General features: G+C 38.6%; 1 protein-coding gene across 9 annotated transcripts in view; it reads right to left on the bottom strand.

Annotated features, from left to right (window-relative positions):
- Positions 1-1,486: 1,486 nt before the first annotated feature.
- Positions 1,487-24,780, bottom strand: part of ZNF721 (zinc finger protein 721) — a 28,929-nt gene continuing 5,635 nt past the window's right edge. For 2 of the 9 annotated variants that reach the window (XM_055246479.2, XM_055246480.2), the window contains 4 exons: positions 24,192-24,326; positions 23,102-23,228; positions 22,590-22,685; positions 1,487-6,333 (listed from right to left, as the gene is read on the bottom strand). In XM_055246479.2, the coding sequence (XP_055102454.1) occupies positions 3,176-6,333; positions 22,590-22,685; positions 23,102-23,135 (3,288 nt within the window). In that variant the 5' untranslated portion in view covers positions 23,136-23,228; positions 24,192-24,326 and the 3' untranslated portion in view covers positions 1,487-3,175. The other 7 variants (XM_055246482.2, XM_055246478.2, XM_063619631.1 and 4 more) reach the window with 6 other exon arrangements.

The following is a 24,780-nucleotide window of genomic DNA, read 5'->3' as shown; positions in this document are numbered from 1 at the left end:
AACTTCTCATCTGAACCTTGAAAGTCCATGTGAAATTACATGGCATGAAGAGACCAGCGAGGAAACTGTAGCCAAAACACAAAGGAAAAGAAGACCTCTGAGGCATACTTAGCTCTGGATAAACACATGAAGACATCACAAAACTAAAGATAATTAGAAAATAAAAACAGAAATTCTCTTTAAATTCAGAATGAGTCAGTTTTGCAGCTTGGGAACAGATGTCCTCTCCACATGCACAATTAATGACATTTCTTCACCATAGATATTTTCAGTCTTTTACTTGGAGCTACAAACTAACTCCAGGAAAGTTTATGGCTAGTTATGGAGCATCTACTACACACCCAGCACTATGTGTGTTTGTTCACTACAATTTATCAAAACATCCCCAATACTTACGTTTTCCCAGTACTTGCCTGAACAAATTGGCCCAAAAAACTTATTTATATCAATTATAAAAAGTGAAAGGAACAATAACTAAAGAAAACAGCTTATATAAGGTTGTCCAATAAAGTGAAATGTTCTAATTAAATAAAACAAATACACACATTGTGAAATTACATCTAAAAGTATTTTTGGTGCACTAAATTTTATAAAAACGATTTTTACAATTTCTGACAAGCTCACATACTTTATGAAGTGAAAACAAAAAAAAATGAGAAAATTATAGCTAGAGCTTGAGGACCACATAGAACCAGAATTGATTGGCATGGGGAGATTCTCAACAATGATCCATTAGATTGTACAGTAATTAAATGAAAAGAATATAGATTTGATTTCAAAATGTTTTAGTTTCTAGATTTCTAGTAAATTACCTATCCACAGTATTAATAGAACCTTCTTTGTTCCAATATTGCTATTTTCTTTGGAAAATAGGTACAAACTCTCATGCAAACACAATTGCTTGCTCCATAATTTCCTTGCACCCAAGGTTTATCTTTAGAGCACAAAATTTATATGTTTAACTCCATGTAAATTAAAACTAAAAGTCTGTATGTGTTTGCAGGAGGACATGCCACATGTTCAAAGATACATATGAAATATTTTTGAAAAGTATTCAAGACTCAGGAATGTATGAATGTTTATTACAAACATAAAATGACCTGTAGTTAAAAATAATTAAAGTGTGTAACTGGATTGTGTGTAATACAAAGGGCAAATGCTTGAGGTGATGAATAACTCATTTACTGTGGTGTGATTATTACATACTGTATGCCTGTATCAAAATAACCCATATATACCATAAATATATACACATACTATGTACTCACAAAACCTTTTGAAAAATTTCAGTAAGAATAAAAATGTAACATGCAAACAATATTCTTCAATTTATTTGCTGTTGAAAGCCACTGGAAAAAGACTAGGGATGTCATTCAATTATATTACCAGATAGTACATTGTTACCATCTTTAATGTACACCCTTGAGTAAGGTGGGATAGGTGAAAGTTGGTGGCATAATAAAATACTTCATTCACGGCACAAAAATTTTAACACAATAACAATTTTTATTTCAAAAATTAAGTTCACATATGATCTTAAGATAATTTTTAAATTTGCTGCATTTTATTACATTTATTACATACATGTACAGTTGGCAAAACAATTTACTACTAAAATTCAGATTCTCTCTCAGTATAACGCAAAGTATTACTCTGAACACCTACTTCAGGCATCACTCAATAAGTCAACCACTAAAAGCCTCTCTGCTCAGATTTTCCTGATGCATCTTTCATTTCTCTTTCATGTAGAAGTGTATGAATAATGCCCACCTAATGCAAAGGAATTTCTCATATCTCTGATGCAGCAACAATTCATCACATGCTTTCACATAAATGAGAATGTTGAAATAGTATAATTTTAGAGTTGAATTATTTGCTTTTCAAAAAAATTTTTACTTTTGTCAAGTGAAAAAAATATACTTTGAATATATCTCTTCAAAAACCTACTTTTCAACTTATATACAAAGAACTTTTCTAACAGGTTCAACTTTTGTTATACTTAATACTCTGATTTTAAAGTCTGAAGTGTTAGTTCCTTAGTTCTTTCTACTGTAAATCCTCTGATGTTTACATAGTCTTAATTTTAGCCTAAATATTTCTTCACATTTACTGCATCTACAAATTATATTCTAGTAAAAACTCTCTGGTGTTTCTTTTTTTGAGAGTTTCACTCTTGTTACCCAGGCTGGAGTGCGATGGCACGATCTCGGCTCACTGCAACCTGCACCTCCTGGGTTCAAGCCATTCTCCTGTCTCAGCCTCCTGAGTAGCTGGGATTACAGCCATGCACCACCATGTCCTGCTAATTTTTGTATTTTTAGTAGAGACGGGGTTTCTCCATATTGGTCAGGCTGTCCTCAAACTCCCGACCTCAGGTGATCCACCCTCCTTGACTTCCCAAAGTGTTGGGATTACAGGTGTGAGCCACTGCGCCTGGCCTCTGCTGTTTCTTAACCTGCAGTTTCTGGACAGAGGTTTTTCCACATTTATTACATTTGTAGGATTTCTCTCCAATATAAATTCTCTGATGTTGAACAAAGTTTAAGCAACTGCTTCAGAGTTTTCCTCTAGTACAAAATGTATATAGTAAGTTCTGGGATACAAGTACAGATACTAGAGCCCTCTTTATCTTTGTATTCTGTCTTAAGACTACTCTTCTTCACTTTAATGGCCTATATTTTCTAAAAGGTCTTTCAACAGAAATTACATTTATAATGCTTTTATTAACTATAAATTTCAAGTAGACATTAATAGCTTTTGTATATTTTTATATTTGTACAAGTATTCTCACATATAATACTATCATGTGCAAAAATACTAATCATTGGTTACAAGTTTTGCCACATTTTTTGTATTTCCAGGTGTTTTCTTCAGTAGGAATTACATACACTAAGAAGTGACTAGAATTGGAAGTCTTTGCCACATTTTCAATTTTAATTTGGCTTCTCATCAATATAATTACTCTTATGTCTACAACAGATTGAGGTGTGGTTAAAAGCTTTCTCACATTTTTCACATTTGTAGTTTCTCTCCATTATGAATTATCTTATGATTAGAAAGGATCAAGGAGCATTTAAAGACTGCCACATTCTTCACCTTCGTAAGACATTCCTTGGTATGAGTTCTCTTATGTTTAAGAATGCTGGAGTATGACTTAAAGGCTTTGCCACATTCTTTACACTTGTATGGTTTTACCTCCAGTATGAATTTTCTTATGTGTATAAAGAGTTGCAGACTGTCTAAAGGTTTTGCCACATTCTCCACACGTGTAGGGTTTCTCTCCAGTATGAATTTTCTTATGTGCATAAAGATTTGCAGTCTGTCTAAAGGTTTTGCCACATTCTCCACATGTGTAGGGTTTCTCTCCAGTGTGAATTCTCCTATGTACATAAAGGTTTCCAGACTGTCTAAAGGCTTTGCCACATTCTTCGCATGTGTAGGGTTTCTCTCCAGTATGAATTCTCTTATGTTTAGTAAGGGTTGTGGAACTAGTAAACGCTTTACCACATTCTAAACATTTAAAGGGTTTCTCGCCTGTATGAATCCTCTTATGTTTAGCAAAGCTTGAGGATGAGGTAATGACTTTGCCACATTCCTTACATTTGTAGGGTTTCTTTCCAGTATGAATTTTCTCATGTCTATTCAGGTGTGAGGACTGTTTAAACACTTTCCCACATTCTTTACATGTGTAGAGTTTATCTCCAGTATGAATTTTCTTATATTCATTCAGGTTTGTGGACCATCCAAAGGCTCTGCCATGATCTTCACATTTGTAGGGTTTCTCTCTGGTGTGAACTCTCCTATGTGTAGTAAGGTTTCTTGACCTACTAAAGGCTTTGCCATACTCTTCACATTTGTAAGGTTTCTCTCCAGTATGAATTTTCTTGTGTTGATTCAGGGCTGTGTACCGTCCAAAGGCTTTGCCACAGTCTTCACATTTGTAAGGTTTCTCTCCAGTATGAATTCTCCTATGTACATAAAGGTTTGCGGACTGTCTAAAGGTTTTACCACATTCTTCACATGTGTAGGGTTTCTCTCCAGTATGAATTCTCCTATGTACATAAAGGATTGTGGACCGTCTAAAGGCTTTGCCACATACTTCACATGTGTAGGGTTTCTCTCCAGTATGAATTCTCCTATGTTTAGTAAGGGTTGTGGAACTAGTAAACGCTTTACCACATTCTAAACATTCAAAGGGTTTCTCGCCAGTATGAATCCTCTTATGTTTAGCAAAGCTTGAGGATGAGGTAATGACTTTGCCACATTGCTTACATTTGTAGGGTTTCTTTCCAGTATGAATTTTCTCATGTTTATTCAGGTGTGAGGAATGTAAAAAGGCTTTCCCACATTCTTCACATTTGTAGGGTTTATCTCCAGTATGAATTTTCTTATATTCATTCAGGTTTGTGGACCATCCAAAGGCTCTGTCACGATCTTCACCTGTGTAGGGTTTCTCTCTGGTGTGAATTCTCTTATGTGCAGTAAGGCTTTTTGAACTATTAAAGGCTTTGCCACACTCTTCACATTTGTAAGGTTTCTCTCCAGTATGAAATTTCTTGTGTTGATTCAGGGCTGTGTACCGTCCAAAGGCTTTGCCACAGTCTTCGCATTTGTAAGGTTTCTCTCCAGTATGAATTCTCCTATGTACGTAAAGGTTTGCGGACTGTCTAAAGGTTTTACCACATTCTTCACATGTGTAGGGTTTCTCTCCAGTATGAATTCTCCTATGTACATAAAGGATTGTGGACCGTCTAAAGGCTTTGCCACATACTTCACATGTGTAGGGTTTCTCTCCAGTATGAATTCTCCTATGTTTAGTAAGGGTTGTGGAACTAGTAAACGCTTTACCACATTCTAAACATTCAAAGGGTTTCTCGCCAGTATGAATCCTCTTATGTTTAGCAAAGCTTGAGGATGAGGTAATGACTTTGCCACATTGCTTACATTTGTAGGGTTTCTTTCCAGTATGAATTTTCTCATGTTTATTCAGGTGTGAGGAATGTAAAAAGGCTTTCCCACATTCTTCACATTTGTAGGGTTTATCTCCAGTATGAATTTTCTTATATTCATTCAGGTTTGTGGACCATCCAAAGGCTCTGTCACGATCTTCACCTGTGTAGGGTTTCTCTCTGGTGTGAATTCTCTTATGTGCAGTAAGGCTTTTTGAACTATTAAAGGCTTTGCCACACTCTTCACATTTGTAAGGTTTCTCTCCAGTATGAAATTTCTTGTGTTGATTCAGGGCTGTGTACCGTCCAAAGGCTTTGCCACAGTCTTCGCATTTGTAAGGTTTCTCTCCAGTATGAATTCTCCTATGTACGTAAAGGTTTGCGGACTGTCTAAAGGTTTTACCACATTCTTCACATGTGTAGGGTTTCTCTCCAGTATGAATTCTCCTATGTACATAAAGGTTTGCAGACTGTCTGAAGGCTTTGCCACATACTTCACATGTGTAGGGTTTCTCTCCAGTATGAATTCTCCTATGTTTAGTAAGGGTTGTGGAAATATTAAAGGCTTTACCACATTCTAAACATTTAAAGGGTTTCTCGCCTGTATGAATCCTCTTATGTTTAGCAAAGCTTGAGGATGAGGTAATGACTTTGCCACATTCCTTACATTTGTATGGCTTCTCTCTAGTATGAATTTTCTCATGTTTATTCAGGTGTGAGGAATGTATAAAGGCTTTCCCACATTCTTCACATTTGTAGGGTTTATCTCCAGTATGAATTTTCTTATATTCATTCAGGTTTGTGGACCATCCAAAGGCTCTGTCACGATCTTCACCTGTGTAGGATTTCTCTCTGGTGTGAATTCTCTTATGTGCAGTAAGGTTTGTTGACCTATTAAAGGCTTTGCCACACTCTTCACATTTGTAACGTTTCTCTCCAGTATGAATTGTTTTGTGTTGATTCAGGTCTGTGTACCATCCAAAGTCTTTGCCACGTTCTTCACAAGTGTAGGGTTTCTCTCCAGCATGAATTCCTTTATGTTGAGTTAGGTCTGAGAACTTCTGAAATGACTTGCCACATTCATTACATTTAAAGTGTTTCTCTCCAGTATGTCTTGTCTTATCTTTGTTTGAATTTGCAAATTTACTAAAAACTGTGACATGTGCATTACATTGAAATATTTTGCTCTGAGTATTTGACAAGCATTGATTAATTCCACTATAAACTCCTTTCTGCACTGTACACACACTCATACTTTTACAGTCTTTCCTTAATTGTAAATTATCATGCCTATATTTCTCATATCTTCTCAGTATAAGTTTGTGGAATGAATCTTCTATCTCCTGCACTGGCAAAAAGTCTTGGGTGAAATGAGAACACATAGCTGAAAGAAATAAAAATAACAAATTATCCCAGTTACTAGATTCATATGCATATACTTTATAAATCATAAAATTATACAAAGTATGCTAGTAAGATCGCATAACAAAATACCACAAGTCATAACTTCTTCACATATACATGTAACAAACATATAGTGATCAAAATGCCTTTGTGTGAAATCCATAAATGAGTTAATTGTATGCAATCCCTCAGGTAAGCACAATGCCAAGAGCCACATAGAACAGGAATGAATGTTTGTTCAATTTACCCACCAACAGCTCTTCCTCCTCCCCAATATAGCACTGTGCCATTAGGAGTAAAGTATCAACTCCTGGCTTCTTCCTTTAAAGAAATGAAAAATACTGATACACATATCCTTACTTCTGGCTTTTGGGTGTCTTTACAAAACTTGGTTTCTGTCTCCAATACCACACAGAGTGCTGATAGAAATGGTGATATACTTTGGGAGGACAGATTGGGTCTGCTGAAACCAAATGTAAATGTTTCAGGAGCAGACTGCAGTGCTAAATACAGACAACAGGTAGAACAAGTGATTAGAGACTGTTAAGAAGAAACATGAGAGACCACAGTGAAACCCCGCCTCTACTAAAAAATACAAAAAATTAGCCGGGCATGGTGGTGGGCGCCTGTAGTCCCAGCTACTCGGAGAGGCTGAGGGAGGAGAATGGCGTGAACCCGGGAGGCAGAGCTTGCAGTGAGCCGAGATTGCGCCACTGCACTCCAGCCTGGGCCTGGGCGACAGAGCGAGACTCCGTCTCAAAAAAAAAAAAAAAAGAGACATGAACAAACCCTTTTAACTGAAAAATAAACACAAAATTCCAGAGAGGACACATCCTTAGAACATGTATGAGAGGTTACCATAATCTCTATCAAGGACAATTGGTTTCAGACTATGTCAGGAAAAAGCTACATTGTAAAGATTGTGACAAATAGCTTTTTGTTAACGTTCAAATAACAACCAAACATTACAATGTATACAAAATATTAGAATAACATGGTCCAACAATTTAAAAATTTTCAGAAAAGGGACCAGGCATGGTGGCTCACACCAGTAATGCCAGCACTTTGGGAGGCTGAGGTCGGTTGATCATGAGGTGAGGAGATAGACACCATCTTGGCTAACATGGTGAAACACCGTCCCTACTAAAAATACAAAAAAAACTAGCCAGACGTGGTGATGGTGCCTGTAGTCCTAGCTATGCAGGAGGCTGAGGCAGGAGAATGGCGTAAACACAGGAGGCAAAGCTTGCAGTGAGCTGAGATCACGCCACTGCGCTCCAGCCTGGGAGACAGAGTGAGACTCTGACACATACACACACACACACACACACAAATTATCACAAAAGGCCAGGCATGGTGGCTCATGCCTGTAATCCCAGCACTTTGGGAGGCCGAGGCGGGCAGATCATGAGGTCAGGAAATCAAAAACATCCTGGCCCAAATGGTGAAAACTCTGTCTCTACTAAAACTACAAAAATTAGCTGGGCAAGGTGGCACATGCCTGTAGTCCCAGCTACTCGGAAGGCTGAGGCAGGAGAATTGCTTGAACCAGGGAGGTGGAGGTTGCAGTGAGCCAAGATCACACCATTGCACTCCAGCCTGGGTGACAGAATGAGACTCCGTCTCAAAAAAAAAAAAAAAAAAAAATCCAGAACAAAAATTAAAAATGAAGACGTACAAAGTTTTAAAATTTGACCTGAATAAAACTCAATGAGCTAAATGGTAACAAAACTAAATTAAAAAAAATATATATATATAAATGAAAACAAACATTAAAAATATAAAAAACATGGAGGTGAAAAATACAAAAATAATGCCTGAGAAATTTTCAAAAGTAAAAAAAGAATGTGGTCAGGCATGGTGGCTCATGCCTGTAATCCCAGCATTTTGAGAGGCCGAGGCTGGTGGATCACGAGGTCAGGAGAGTGAGACCATACTGGCTAACACGATGAAACCGTCTCTACTAAAAATACAAAAAAATTAGCTGGGCTTGGTGGTGGGCACCTGTAGTCCCAGCTATGCGGGAGGCTGAGGCAGGAGAATGGTGTGAACCTGTGAGGCAGAGCTTGCAGTGAACCAAGATTGTGCCACTGCATTCCAGCCTGGGCAACAGAGCAAGACTTTCATTAAAAAAAAAAAAAAAAAATGAAGGAGCTCAACAAACTTCAACTAGGATACACAAAGAGATTTATAACAAAGCACATAATAAGCAAAGTTTTAAAAGTCAAAGGCAAAAATGGAATCTCAGAAGCAGCAAGCAATATTAAACTCTTATTTTTTAAACTCTTATTTTAAATATTTAAATATAAATGTGTCATTTATAAGTGTGCTCTTATAAGATAACAAGTGAATCTGTCAACATTTTTTCAGACAAGAGAAAGTTGTGATATAGTTAACGTGCTGAAGGAAAAATAGCTTCTAAGTGGGAATAATATAACCAGTAAAACAGTCCTAAAAATGAAGAAAAAGTAAAGACCTTTCAAGATAACCAAATGCTGAAAAGTATATTAGAACAACACCTGCCTTATAAAAAAAAATGCTGAACTATCTTCCATTGAAAATAACAGGATGCAAGAAAAAAAAATGATTATATGAAAACACATAACTTTCTGAAAAACATGCACATACACAAATATAAAGTTCTGTATCATTATAATAGTGCAAAAAAGTTTTTTCTCTAAAATTTAAAAGATAAAAGCATAAAAATGATTATAAACTGTTCATCATAATCTGGTAATAAATATACAACATAAAAAATATGATTAGTGACATCAATAAAAACATTGAGGGCAGATGTAATGAGGAAGAATTTTCAAATGCAACTCAAGTTACATTTTTGAGAGTTTAAAATATATTATTTTGGCTGGGCCCGGTGGCTCATGCCTGTGATCCCAGCACTTTGAGCAGCTGAGGCAGGTGGTCACGAGGTCAGGAGATCGAGATTATCCTGGCCAATATGGTGAAACCCCATCTCTACTAAAAATACAAAAATTAGCTGGGCGTGGTGGCGTGTGCCTGTAGTCCCAGCTACTCAGGAGGCTGAGGCAGGAGAATTGCTTCAACCCAAGAGGCAGACGTTGCAGTAAGCTGAGATCGTGCCATTGCACTCCAGCCTGGGTGACACAGTGAGACTCCCTCTCAAAAAAAAAAAAAATTATCTTTAAGAAATTTTTCAGAATTCCCAAGATACCACAAAGGTATAGATACACAAAAGTATAAGAAGTCCTATCAACACAAAAATCTAAAAGACAAACAGGAAGACAGAAAAAGAAAATAAGGGACAGAAATAAAAAAATCCAGTAAAACAATTTATAAAACAGGTAAGCCTTTCTATTTCAGCAAATTATTCAATTATTTATGAAGTAAACTAACCATTCAAAATACATGTACCAAATAAAGGGACTGATTGCAAAAATTAAAAAACAAGATCCAACTTGTTTTTCTACAAGTCACTTGAGGTCTAATGATTAAAGGAGACTGAAAAAGGCAAGATGAAAGAAGACATTTCACGGAAATAACCAATTAAAAGGGGAACAGGTCCAAGTTATATAACACAAAGTACATTTTAAGTCAAAAACTCTATTTCATAAAATATACTTTAACTAAAAGCTCATAAGGGGCAAAGGAAGACATTAAACAATAATAAACAGGTTCATTTACTTAGAACCCATGACAAATGTGTATATACATATATTAATGTGTGTGTGTGTGTATCTTACACTAGGGTTCAAAATATACAAAGCAAATACTGACAGAATTAAAGCAAGATATAGGGAGCAATGTAATTGTAGTAGGATATTTCAATACCCCAATTTCTATGATGAATAATGAAACAAGACAGAATATTCATAAGGGAATAGAAGACTTGAAAGCAGTATAAAACAATTTTGCCTAAAAAGAAGATGTCTAAATTCCTTAATGCAATCTCCAGATTAAATGCAATCCCTGTCAAATTTCTAATTAAATTCTTCCAGAAAAAGAAACAGCAACCCCCAAATTGTATGGAATTTCAAGAAACAATGAAGCACTCAACAATCTTCAAGAAGAGTAACAATGTCAGAAACACTACAGTTCCTGATTTCAAAAAACATACAAAGCTAAAGAATTAAAACAATTTGGTATGAGTATGAAGGTGAACACCTAAATCAATAAAATCTGGCAAAAATACGAACTCTCACACATATGGTCACATGAAGAGTAATTTGGACACTCACAATTATTGTAGCATTGTTATTGAAAACAAATAAATGAAAGTAATGAAAATTTCTCTCACCAAATCAATGGATAAATATAATATGAAATATTAAAATAATGAAACATTGGCCAATTGGCCAGGCATGGTGGCTCACGCCTGTAATCCCAGCAGTTTGGGAGGCCAAGACAGGTGGATCACTTGAGGTCAGGCATTCGAAATCAGCTTGACCAATGTGGTGAAACCCTGTCTCTACTAAAAATACAAAAATTAGCTGGGCGTGGTGGTACACACCTGTAATTCCAGCTACTTGGGTGGCTGAGGCACAAGAATTGCTTGAACCTGGGAGGTGGAGGTTGCAGTGAGCTGGGATTGTGCCACTGCACTTACATTCTGACTGGGTTACAGAGCAAGACTCTGTCTCAAAAACAAAAATCCTTTAAAAAAAATAATGAAACATCGCTGTTTATAAAAAGCAAAAGTATCCTAATATGTATAATAAAGATAAATGTTGATGGCACTGTGTAACACAAAGTAAGTCAGCCATGAAGAGACAAAAATTGATGAGTCAACTTACATGAGATACATAAAGCAGTCTGACTCTAAAATAGAAAACAGAATTGTTTTTGTAAAAGGCCAGAAAACAGAAAAAGTAGGTAGTTGTTTAATGTGTATGAGTGTTAGCCTTGCAAGATAAACATATTCCAGAGATAGAGTGCATAACAATCTCGATATAATATGACTAAGGTAAATACTTAGAAGTGGCCGGGCGCGGTGGCTCAAGCCTGTAATCCCAGCACTTTGGGAGGCTGAGGTGGGCGGATCACGAGGTCAGGAGATCGAGACCACGGTGAAACCCCGTCTCTACTAAAAATACAAAAAATTAGCCGGGCGTGTTGGCGGGCGCCTGTAGTACCAGCTACTCGGGAGGCTGAGGCAGGAGAATGGCGTGAACCCAGGAGGTGGAGCTTGCAGTGAGCCGAGATCGCGCCACTGCACTCCAGCCTGGGTAACACAGCAAGACTCCGTCTCAAAAAAAAAAAAAAAAAAAAAATACTTAGAAGTATTTATGGCACATGTATACCTATGTAACGAAATCTGGATGTTCTGCACATGTACCCCAGAACTTAAATTATGATAACAAACTTTGGAAAAAAACAGTATTTAAGATTGTAAAGTTTTGGCTGGATGCGGTGTAATCTCAGCATTTTGGGAGGCCGAGGTGGGCAGATCATGAGGTCAGGAGATCAAGACCAGCCTGGCCAATATGGTGAAACCCCGTCTGTACAAAAAATACAAAAATTAGCTGGGCATGGTGGTGTGTGCCTGTAATCCCAGCTACTCAGGAGGCTGAGGCAGAAGAATCGCTTGAACCTGGGAGGCAGAGGTTGCAGTGAACTGACATCGCACCACTGCACTCTAGCCTGGGTGACAGAGTGAGACTCCATGTCAAAAAAAAAAAAAAAGATTGTAAAGTTTATGTGTTTTTGACAATTAAAAATAGTATCTAAAATTTGAGATACAGACATATGACAGTTTTTGAACTTATCTTCAAGTCGCAAAAGTGTTTCCCCCCACACAAATATAGATTTACAAATAAATAGAGAGTAATATTAGGAGGATTTCAATGACTATTCAAAACCACCATTGAACACACACAAACAGAACAAGTAAACAACTCATAAACAATACAAAACCAATATGCATACAGATAAACATAGACTCATATTGGAAATAGACATATCAGTGATCCATATTTGACTTGTGCTCCAGTCTTCAGTCTTAACAGCGTACACAGTTGAATGCTGTCATACACAATTATAATATAAAATAAAAACATCCTTGTCTTGTTCCAGATCTCACAAAAAAAGATTTCTGCTCTTTCCTATCCAGTATGATATCAGCTATTAATCTGTCATATAGGGTCTTTACTGTATTGAGGTACATATGATCTATACCTAATTCATCGAGTTTCTTAAATCACACAAGCATGTTCGATTTTGCCAATGTTGCTTCTGCATCCACCTGGCCACCAGTTGGCCAGGTTCAGTGGCTCACGCCTGTAATCCTAGCACTTTGGGAGGCTGAGGCAGGAGGATTACCTGAGGTCTGGAGTTCAAGACCAGCCTGGTCAACATGGCGAAACCCTGTCTCTCCTAAAAATACAAAAATTAACTGGGTGCAGTCCAGCTACTCCCAGCTACTCAGGAGGCTGAGGCAGGAGAATTGCTTGAACCTAGGAAGCAGAGGTTGTGGTGAGCCAAGATCACACCAGTGCACTCCAATCTGGGCGACAAAGCAGGACTCCATCCCAAATTAAATAAATAAAATAAAATATGTCTAGCAGCAAACCAAATTGAAAAGGTGAACACTCTTTACACTGATAATTATAAAACATTGATAATGCTGGGTGTGGTGGCTCACGCCTGTAATCCTAGCACTTTGGTAGGCCAAGGTGGGCAGATCATGAGGTCAGTAGTTCGAGAGCAGCCTGACCAACATGGTGAAATCCCATCACTACTAAAAATACAAAAATTAGCGGGGCGTGGTGGCAAACACCTGTCATCCCAGCTACTCAGGAGGTTGAGACAGAAGAATCATTTGAACCCAGGAGGCAGAGGTTGTGGTGCACTGATATTGTGCCATTGCACTCCAGCCTGGCCAACAGGGTAAGACTTCGTCTCAAAAAACAAACAACAACAAAATTGATAAAAAACTGAAAAAGACATAAAAATTGAAAGATATTTTTCCTCATGAATTGAAAAAACATTATGAAAGTGGCCATACTACCCAAGGTGATCTACAGATTCAATGCCATTTCTATCAAAATACCAAAGACTTTTTTTCACAGAAATGGAATAAACAAGCTTAAAATTAACCAGAACCAACCAAAGACCCCCAAATAGCAAAGGTAATCCTGGGAAAAAAGAATCAAGCTGGAGGCATTACACCACCTGACTCCGAAATATGCTATAAAGCTATAATAAGCAAAACAACATGATACTGGCATAAAAACAGACAGATCAAACTATCCAATGAGCCCAGTAATAAATTCATGAACCTAGAGGCAAGTGATTTTCAACAAAGATGTCAAGAACACACATTTGGAAAAAGACAGTCTTTTCAATAATTGGTGCTAGGAAAATTGATTACATGATAATCAAAAAATGAAACTAGGCCCCTACCTCTTATGGTATAAAAAACTCAATCGCACATAAAGATTTAAATGTGAAACCCAAACCTATAAAGCTATTTGGGTAAATATAGAGGAATGCTTTACCACATATTACAGAGCAAAGAATTTTTAAGTAAGACCTCAAAAGCACAGGCAAAAGAAGTAACATGCAAATGGGATTACAACAAACTAAAAACGTTTTGCACAGCAAAGAAAACATTAACAAAGTGAAGAGATAATCTACAGAATGAAAGAAAATATTTGTGAATATACACAACAAAAGATAAACTTATAGAATATTTAACAAACTTAACAACAAAAATAACACACAATTTAAAAATAGAGCAGAGACCTCCCATTCCAGGATGGCTGAATAGGAACGGCTCTGGTTTGCAGCTCCCAGCGTGACTGACGTAGAAGACAGGTGATTTCTTTTCTTTTTTTTTTTTTTTTTTTGAGACAGAGTCTCACTGTCGCCCAGGCTGGAGTGCAGTGGCGTGATCTCACTGCAAACTCCGCCTCCCGGGTTTACGCCATTCTCCTGCCTCAGCCTCTCCCAGTAGCTGGGACTACAGGAGCATGCCACCACGCCCGGCTAATTTTTTTTGTATTTTTAGTAGAGACTGGGTTTCACCGTGTTAGCCAGGATGATCTCGATCTCCTGACCTCATGATCCGCCCACCTCAGCCTCCCAAAGTGCTGGGATTACAAGTGTGAGCCACCACACCTGCCCGAAGACGGGTGATTTCTGCATTTCCACCTGAGGTACCTGGTTCATCTCACTGGGACTGGTTGGACAGTGGGTGCAGTGCAGCCCACTGAGGGCAAGCCGCAACAGGGTGGGGCATCGCCTCACCTGGGAAGCACAAGGGGTTGGGGGATTTCCCTCTCCTAGCCAAGGGAAGCTGTGACAGACTGTATCTGGAAAATCGGGATCTCCTGCCCAAATACTGTGTTTTTCCAGTGGTCTTAGCAAAGGGCACACCAGGAGATGATATCCCACGCCCGGCTTGCCAGGTCCCATACCCACAGAGCCTTGCTCACTGCTAGCGCAGCAGTCTGAGATTGACCTGAGAGGCAGCAGCCTGGCAGGGGGAGGAGCATCCACCATTGCTGAGGCTTGAGTAAGTAAACAAAGCAGCCAGGAAAGCTCGAACTGGGCAAAGTGCACTGCAGCTCAACAAGGCCAGTTGCCTCTGTAGATTCCACCTCTAGGGGGAGGGCATAGCTGAACAAAAGGCAGCAGAAACTTCTGCAGATTTAATCGTCCCTGTATGACGGCTCTGAAGAGAACCGTGGTTCTCCCAGCATGGTGTTTGAGATCTGAGAATGGGCAGACTGCCTCCTCAAGTGGGTCCCTGACCCCTATGTAGCCTAACTGGGAGACACCTCCCAGTAGGAGTCGACTGACACCTCATACAGGCGAGTGCCCCTCTGGGACAAAGCTTCCAGAGGAAGGATCAGGCAGCAATATTTGTTGTTCTACAGTCTCTGCTGGTGATACCCAGGCAAAGAGAGTGTGAAGTGGACTCTAGCAAGACTAATAAAGAATAATAAAGAAGAAAAGAGAGAAGAATCAAATAGATGCAACAAGAAATGATAAAGGGGATATAACCACCGATCCCACAGAAATACAAACTGCCATCAGAGAATATTATAAACACCTCTATGCAAATAAAGTAGAAAATCTAGAAGAAATGGATAAATTCCTGGACACATACACCCTCCCAAGGCTAAACCAGGAAGAAACAGAATCTCTGAATAGACCAATAACAGGCTCTGAAATTGAGGCAATAATTAATAGCCTATCAACCAAAAAAAGTCTAGGATCAGACGAATTCACAGCCGAATTCTACCAGAGGTACAAAGAGGAGCTGGTACCATTCCTTCTGAAACTATTCCAATCAATAGAAATAGAGGGACTCCTCCCTAACTCATTTTATGAGGCCAGCATCATTCTGATACCAAAGCCTTGCAGAGACACAACAAAAAAACAGAATTTTAGACCAATATCCCTGAGGAACATCGATGTGAAAATCCTCAATAAAATACTGGCAAACCAAATCCAGCAGCACATCAAAAAGCTCATCTACCACAATCAACTCGGCTTCATCCCAGGGATGCAAGGCTGGTTCAACATACACAAATCAATAAATGTAATCCATCACATAAACAGAACCATCAACAAAAACCACGATTGTCTCAATAGATGCAGAAAAGGCCTTCGGCAAAATTCAACAGCGCTTCATGCTAAAAACTCTCAATAAACTAGATACTCATGGAACGTATCTCAAAATAATAAGAGCTATTTATGACAAACCCACAGCCAATATCATACTAAATGGGCAAAAACTGGAAGCATACACCCCCTTTTTTTTTTTTGGAGACAGAGTCTCACTCTGTTGCACAGGCTGGAGTACAGTGGAACGGTCTTGGCTCACTGCAAGCTCCGCCTCCCAGGTTCATGCCATTCTCCTGTCTCAGCCTCCCGAGTAGCTGTGACTCCACGTGCCCACCACTACACCCGGCTAATTGTTTCCATTTTTTTAGTACAGACGAGGTTTCACGGTGTTAGCCAGGATGGTCTCCATCTCCTGAACTTGTGATCTGCCCGCCTTGGCCTCCCAAAGTGCTAGGATTACAGGCATGAGCCATTGCACCCGGGCAGGAAGCATTCCCTTTGAAAACTGGGACAAGACGGGGATGACTTCTCTCACCACTCCTATTCAACATAGTGTTGGAAGTTCTGGCCAGGGCAATCAGGCAGGAGAAAGAAATAAAGGGTATTCAATTAGGAAAAGAGGAAGTAAAATTGTCCCTGTTTACAGATGACCTGATTGTATATTTAGAAAACCCCATCGTCTCAGCCCAAAATCTCCTTAAGCTGATAAGCAACTTCAGCAAAGTCTCAGGATACAAAATCAATGTGCAAAAATCACAAGCATTCCTATACGCCAATAACAGAGAGCCAAATCATGAGTGAACTCCCATTCACAATTGCTCCAAAGACAACAAAATACATAGGAATCCAACTTACAAGGGATGTGAAGGACCTCTTCAAGAAGAACTACAAACCACTGCTCAATGAAATAAAAGAGGACACAAACAAATGGAACAACATTCCATGCTCATGGATAGGAAGGATCAATATTGTGAAAATGGCCATACTGCCCAAGGTAATTTATAGATTCAATGCCATCCTCATCAAGCTACCAATGACTTTCTTCACAGAATTGGAAAAAACTACTTTAAAGTTCATATGGAACCAAAAAAGAGCCTGCATTGCCAAGACAATCCTAAGCCAAAAGAACAAAGCTGGTGGCATCACGCTACCTGACTTCAAACCATGATACAAGGCTACAGTAACCAAAACAGCATGGTACTGGTACCAAAACAGAGATATAGACCAATGGAACAGAACAGAGCCCTCAGAAATAATACCACACATCTACAAGCATCTGATCTTTGACAAACGTGACAAAAACAAGAAATGCGGGAAGGATTCCCTATTTAATAAATGGTGCTGGGAAACCTGGCTAGCCCTATGTAGAAAGCTGAAACTGGATCCCTTCCTTATGCCATATACTAAAGTTAATTCAAGATGGATTAAAGACTTAAATGTTAGACCTATAACCATAAAAACCCTAGAAGAAAACCTAGGCAATACCATTTAGGACATAGGCATGGGCAAGTACTTCATGACTAAAACACCAAAAGCAATGGCAAGAAAAGCCAAAATTGACAAATGGAATCTAATTAAACTAAAGAGCTTCTGCACAGCAAAAGAAACTACCATCAGAGTGAACAGGCAACCTACAGAATGGGAGAAAATTTTTACAATCTACCCATCTGACAAAGGGCTAATATCCAGAATCTACAATGAACTCAAACAAATTTACAAGAAGAAATCAAACAACCCTATCAAAAAGTGGGCAAAGGATATGAACAGACACTTCTCAAAAGAAGACATTTAGGCAGCCAACAGACACATGAAAAAATGCTCATCATCACTGGCCACCAGAGAAATGCAAATCAAAACCACAATGAGATACCATCTCACACCAGTTAGAATGGCGATCATCAAAAAGTCAGGAAACCACAGGTGCTGGAGAGGATGTGGAGAAATAGGAACACTTTTACACTGTTGGTGGGACTGTAAACTAGTTCAACCATTGTGGAAGTCGGTGTGGCGATTCCTCAAGGATCTAGAACTAGAAATACCATTTGAGCCAGCCATCCTATTAATGGGTATATACCCAAAGGACTATAAATCATGCTGCTATAAAGACACATGCACATGTATGTTTATTGCAGCACTATTCACAATAGCAAAGACTTGGAACCAACGCAAATGTCCATCAATGATAGACTGGATTAAGAAAACGTGGCACATATACACCATGGAATACTATGCAGCCATAAAAAAGGATGAGTTCATGTCCTTTGTAGGGACATGGATGAAGATGGAAACCATCATTCTGAGCAAACTATCACAAAGACAGAAAACCAAACATCGCACATTCTCACTCATAGGTGGGAATTCACCAATGAGAACACTCAAACACAGGGTGGGGAACATCACACACCGGGGCCTATCGTGGGGTGGGGGAGGGGGGAGGGATAGCATTAGGAAATATACCTAATGTAAATGACAAGTTAATGGGTGCAGCACACCAACATGGCACATGTATACATATGTAACAAACCTGCACATTGTACACATGTACCCTAGAACTTAAAAAACAAAAACAGAAAGATATTCTGACACATCTTACAAAAACAAAGCCTGAGATCATTATGTTAAAAAAATAGTTAAACAGACATTATATCACTATAATCACTATATAATTATAGTGATACGAATATAAAAATCAGCCAAAAGTATAGAAACAGTAAGTAAAATGGTGTTTTCCAAGAGCTGAAGAGAGGAAAAGGGCAGTTTATTTATTATTACATTTTACTTTTGTAAGATAAAATTAATGTAAAGATCCATTGCAAAATAATGTAAATGTACTTAACTCCACTAGACTGTATACTTGAAAATGTTTAAAATGGCAATTTTATGTTTTTCATCACAATTAAATATTTACATCTACCTAAAACAGTTACATTTTTCAAAAATCACCTTGAAATAACAAGTGTTTCTCTCACAGAATAACATATAATCAAACAATAAATAGATGGTAAATGTACAGTTTCTTTGACTGCTCATCTACACAAGGAAATACTGATGACTACCCAAGAAAATGAATAATTTATAAACAAAGTAGGGCAATATTTATACAGGCAAATACCATAAAGATAACTTTTATAGGCAATAGAAAATTCGCATTTATATATATTTTTAAATTTGCCCAAAGTGATTTTTGCAGGCAAATACCACATAGATAACTTTTATAGGCAACAGAAATGTCACATATATAATATATGTTTTTTTTAACTTGCTCCAATGATTTTTATTAGAATTAAACAATACATGGTCATAAAAGGTACAAAGTTGAAAATTACCATACAAATAAGATTAAAAACACACAAAAAAGTAAATGATCAAGGAGAACCTACATGAAAAGAGACTCCCCAGTAAAATACAGTTGAAAATAAGAGAAAATTCTGACCTATAAAATATTGAATATAATACAGACGTATCATAAAAACAATCCTTTAAATAACTAGTTTTCAACTGTGACTTATGAAGAGCTGGCATTTTGGATCTTTGACATGCCATGTGCCGCAGTAAAAGCAAATGCATTTCAATAATTAATAAAATGCTCTAATGAGAATGAAGCATTGCAATACGTTTACTTATTACACAATGTGTAAATCTGAGTATTTTATTTCAGAAATTCTGAACCTGTAATCAGATAAATTTGACATAGAACATATCGGAACATATGACATAGCAAGATGGCAGAATAGGAGGCTCTCTACCCACACTTTCTACGGTAACAAAAATGCAGCAGTTAAGCCCTGACAAAACAACCTTTATGGCAACTTTGGAATCCATGTGTAAGACTGCGAACCAAAAACTGAGGAGGGCTGTATTGAGAGGGTGTGCCCTTGCTTGAGTGGCATGCTTGCCCACAATACAGAATGAAATGTAATTAATTCTCATTGTAAACACAGCTATAGATCATTTGGTTTTGTTTATGCCACTAGCACCATCTGCCAAGACACTTAGGAGGATTCATAATGTCCTGTGTCTCAGGTGAAAGGGCTTTAGATGTTGGTTCTGTCTGTGATCTCTGAATTACCCCAAAATCCACCCCTTGCACATGTCAGTCATGATGTGGAAGAAATCTACTCACACAGGGACCCACAGACAGAAACATCCATCTGTGCCCCTGGATGTAGGCTTGCCAATATTTATTTGATGGTGGATCTTGACGTGGCACTACAACTTGGCTCAAGTCCATGCAACCAAAATCCAGGAGGAGTTTTTCCTAACCTGTGATCTGCCCAAAAGCACAGCCATATGTGCCCCTGTAGGCATGCTGACTTTATTCCCACTGTGAATTGTGAAGCAGTCCTATAACCAAGCTCCAGTCCCTGGCAGCTAGAGGCTGGGAGAAGTCCTGTCCACCTAGAAATCTGGAGGGAGAAATGTCATGAACCCAGAAACAAACCTGAAGACTTTGGTCTCAGCTGTGTATCCTGAAGCAGCCCTATGAATCAGTTTCACACCCTCTCAGCTGTGATCAAGGCTCAGTAATGCTCATCTAGAAACCTGTCCAATGACTAGGTTAGAGCATTTCCAAACATCTCACAAGAGCCAAACAGCAGGAGCCACACCTACTCATATTTATTGTATCAGCATCTCCATTTGCAGATATTAACTGAGTTTTTTTTTTCAGCACCAGTCTTATTGATCAAGATCTTAAAGAAAGTTCAGTCTCCACAGAAAATGGAATTCTCAACTGTCTGATGCTTAAATAACAGATCTGCCAAGCATTAACTTCACTGTAGACCCAGTAGTAGTTATGTGACCAGGATCCAATAAAATAAAATGCAAAAGTACACAGATTACTAGTTTTTTTTGCAACAATGCATGAACAAAATGAATTATGAAAAAGAAAGAGAGCCGGGCACAATGGCTCACGCCTGTAATCCCAGCACTTTGGGAGGCTGAGGCAGGCGGATCACTTGAGGTCAGGAGTTCGAGACCAGCCTGGCCAACATGGTGAAACCCCGTCTCTACTAAAAATACAAAAAAATTAGCCGGGCGTGGTGGCGGGCGCCTGTAGTCCCAGCTACTCGGAGAGGCTGAGGCAGGAGAATGGCGTGAACCCGGGAGGCGGAGCTTGCAGTGAGCCGAGATTGCGCCACTGCACTCCAGCCTGGGTGACAGAGCGAGACTCTGTCTCAAAAAAAAATAAAAAAAAATAAAAAAAAAAAAAATTAGCCAGGTGTGGTGGTGTGTGATATCCTCTGAGAGGGTGTAATTGTTATTGTCATGGGGCTGTTTCTACATATTGTCAAGTAAAATAAATTTCGATGTAGGTAAGAAGTGAGTTTATTCTAAGGAGTATTGCAATGAGGATATCACAAAAATTTTTCAAAAACTTTTTTTTTTTTTGGAGACAGAGTTTCACTCTTGTTGCCCAGGCTGGAGTGCAATGGCAAAATCTTGGCAAACTGCAACCTCCATCTCCTGAGTTCAAGCAATTCTCCTGCCTCAGCCTCCCAAGTAGCTGGGATTACAGGAATGCACCACCACACCCAGCTAATTTTCTATTTTTAGTAGAGACGGGCTTTCTCCATGTTGGTCAGGCTAGTCTCGTACTCCCAATCTCAGATATCCGAGCTCATCAGCTATCATTAGTGTTACTGTAATTTATGTGTGGCCCAAGACACTTCTTCTTCCAGTGTGGCCCAGGGAAGCCAAAATGTTGGAAACCCATGCGTTAAACTATATTATAATTTCAAAATTTGCACATATACAGTTTAAATTACAAATGAGTTTATACTAAAACAGTAAAATTTTGAAGTAAAATAACATCACATTTTTTTCATATTTAGGAAATGCATATTGTTCTGATAAAACTACTGAGTAAGAATTTTTGTAGAATTACATTTGCAACCTCCATAGGATTAAAAAACACTAAGTAGAAAAGACACAACATCTGTCCCTGGTGTTCCTGGGATTTCTGAACCAAATCCCAGTATGTCCACTACTCACGTTACACATTTTAGACATAATACAAAAAGAATATTTGAAAAAAATACTTTGACATAGAGCTCCTCAATAACACAAATATTCGTGTCTCCAAAAGCAATGGAACAGCAGTCACATCATGCAGCCCCTTATAAGCAATAAGGTGGACATTAGCTCTCCCTGTAAACTTAAAGGGAGATCACTAAAGAAAAAAGAGAATTCTTAGATTTAACAGCATGGGACAGAAGATGCCCCTATTTGTGAACATGAGAAAAAATGCAGCTTTTTCAGAAATTATTTTCATTGGAGCAGAGCTTCTCAAACTACCTGGTTTATTTTTTTTTTTTTAATTTTTGAGACAGAGTCTAGCTCTGTCACCAGGCTGGAGTGCAGTGGCATGATCTTGGCTCACCGCAACCTCTGCCTCCTGGGTTCAAGTGATTCTCCTGCTTCAGCCTCCCAAATAGCTGGGACTCCAGGTGCGCACCACCATGCCCAGCTAATTTTTGTATTTTTAGTAGAGACGGGGTTTCACCATGTTGGCCAGGATGATCTCGATCTCTTGACCTCGTGATCCACCCGCCTCGGCCTCCCAAAGTCCTTGGATTACAGGCGTGAGCCACTGCACCCGGCCCCAAACCACATTTTAAGGCCTGGCTTCCTTCTTGACCTTTGGTCCCCTCGCCTGTGTCCTCTCCTCCATTCACTGTCACCTACCTGGGGGTCTGGCTACGATCTTATGTATCTTCACATTGTAGGGCTCTTTTCTTTGCTCCAGACAGGTGACTAGGTCTGGGTTAGAGATAGCAACACCTATTTTATTTGAAAAAAATAGTAACATGACTATTGATGGGGATTCTCCAATTACCAACCTAGTACTATGCTAAGCAGAATAGAGAGATATTATGGAAGATTCCAGAAAATTAATCCAAAAATTGTTTCCTGACAGAATCTTTAGAATATTTAAGTATTTTAAATCTGCGGGTTCTAAGTTCCACTACTGAGTACTACTGAATAAAAAATAAGTGGTGCAAATTGGATTTTAAGATGTAGAAACAATATTTTATGTCATTGAATTTCTAGAATTACCACTAACCTGGAGTGAAGGACTCAAATTAGCTCAAGAGAAGGTTTATGTAAAAACATAAAAGTTCCCAGGAGAAATTCTTCAAAGGAATAAAATAAAGCTCTGAGAAGAATTAGGAATTATGTATTGAAGTTATCCTCACCCAGGGAGACCAGGTTCCTGTAGTTCTCCAACATCACATCTCTATACAAATTCTGCTGGGCAGGGTCCAGGCATTTCCACTCTTCTGGAGAGAATTCTATGGCCACATCCCTGAATGTTAAGAGTTCCTGAAAATACAAATGTATCAAGGGACAAAGTTCTTAATTTGACTACAGGTGAAATGAGTTAAGAGAGCTAGTTCTGACATGTGACTGACTGGGATTATCTGATAAAATAACTTTCAACACAGTAATGTTCTCTAAAGTATTCTATAGCTCTGCGGAAAAAGGAAAGCATTCCAACAGTTTCTGTTCCTGCAATAAAAATAATGGGCTACACTGACCTTCCCCCACCAAAACCAAGCAGAGTATACCCTGTGACCTCCTGGAACAAAGGGTGAACTCACCTTTCAGTAAAGTATCTGGAAGCCCTCATGCTTGACCCTGGCCTCACTGTAGAATCATGAAAGGAACTGATTTTAAAAAATAAGGACTTTTTTAATCATGCAAGGAACTTTTTAAATACTTTTTTAATCATGCAAGGAACTGATTTTAAAAAATAAGGTCTCAGCCTTGGATCAGGAGATAATTGAAGTAGATCCTGACACTAAGGAAATGCTGAAGCTTTTGGACTTCGGCAGTCTGTGCAACCTTCAGGTCACTCAGCCTACAGTTGGGATGAATTTCAAAACGCCTCGGGGACCTGTTTGAATTTTTTCTGTAGTGCTGTATTATTCTCAATAAATCTGGGACAACAACAACAAAAAAAATAATAAGGACTTTTCACCCAGAACAACAGACAGGATCTGTGGGGAGGGCACAGCTGATGGTTTCTCTTCAAACTGTCCGTGTGATCCTACTGGAAGACTGGACTGAGAGTCACTTAGCTAAGCACTGCCTCTCAAGCTTCATTGTACATACACGTTATTTGATATTCTAGGCCTCACTGTAAGTAACAAAATTCTGCAGGTTTGAAAAGGATCCATGAATTAGCTTTTTACAGCAAGTCTCCTGTTAATGCTGATGCTCCTCCCTCTAGACCCATTATAGTACCACCCAGAGAAAGCAGACACAGCACACAGAGTCCCTTACCCCAACACTGTTATCACAACACAAATACTTTTCATCCTAAGACCACCAATCATCATCTTGAAACATGGCATTCTCTGCAGACCTCATAAGGTTACAGAAGTTGGAGATGGTGGCAATGTCTGAGTAAGTCTGTATCTGAAAAACAACATGTGCATCTGCATTAATGCCATCTTTATGGGGCATGTAATATGTGCTCAGATTTATGTCACAGAGCACTGTGATGGGAAGCTCATGTTATGTGTGTTAATTCTCATAACATCCTGGGAGGTAGACACTAGGTGTCCCATACTTCCCAGATTTAAATGCAGGGCCCAGAATTTCCATTTCCTTTCTGTTCCGCCTGACTTTTAAAAAAAATGTATAGAATAATAGCTAAATAGATGGGAGAGAGCCAAAGAAAGTGTTAGGTACAATTCAGAGGAATTTTTTTATTTTTGTGTTTGTATTTACTTTGAGACTTGTAAGAAAAAGCCACTGAAACTGCAGGGATAGAGAACAGGTTGCTGGGTGGGATGTCTCTAGAAACATTAGTTTTAATTTTATAGAAAAGATTTAAGGCCCCAAAGTATATAGCTTTTCCCTATTTATT

Source organism: Symphalangus syndactylus, chromosome 16 (genome assembly GCF_028878055.3).
Source record: "Symphalangus syndactylus isolate Jambi chromosome 16, NHGRI_mSymSyn1-v2.1_pri, whole genome shotgun sequence".
NCBI classification, from domain to species: Eukaryota; Metazoa; Chordata; class Mammalia; order Primates; family Hylobatidae; genus Symphalangus; species Symphalangus syndactylus.
The sequence above is the reverse complement of the archived record's forward strand: the minus strand, read 5'-3'. Positions and strand labels throughout refer to the sequence as shown.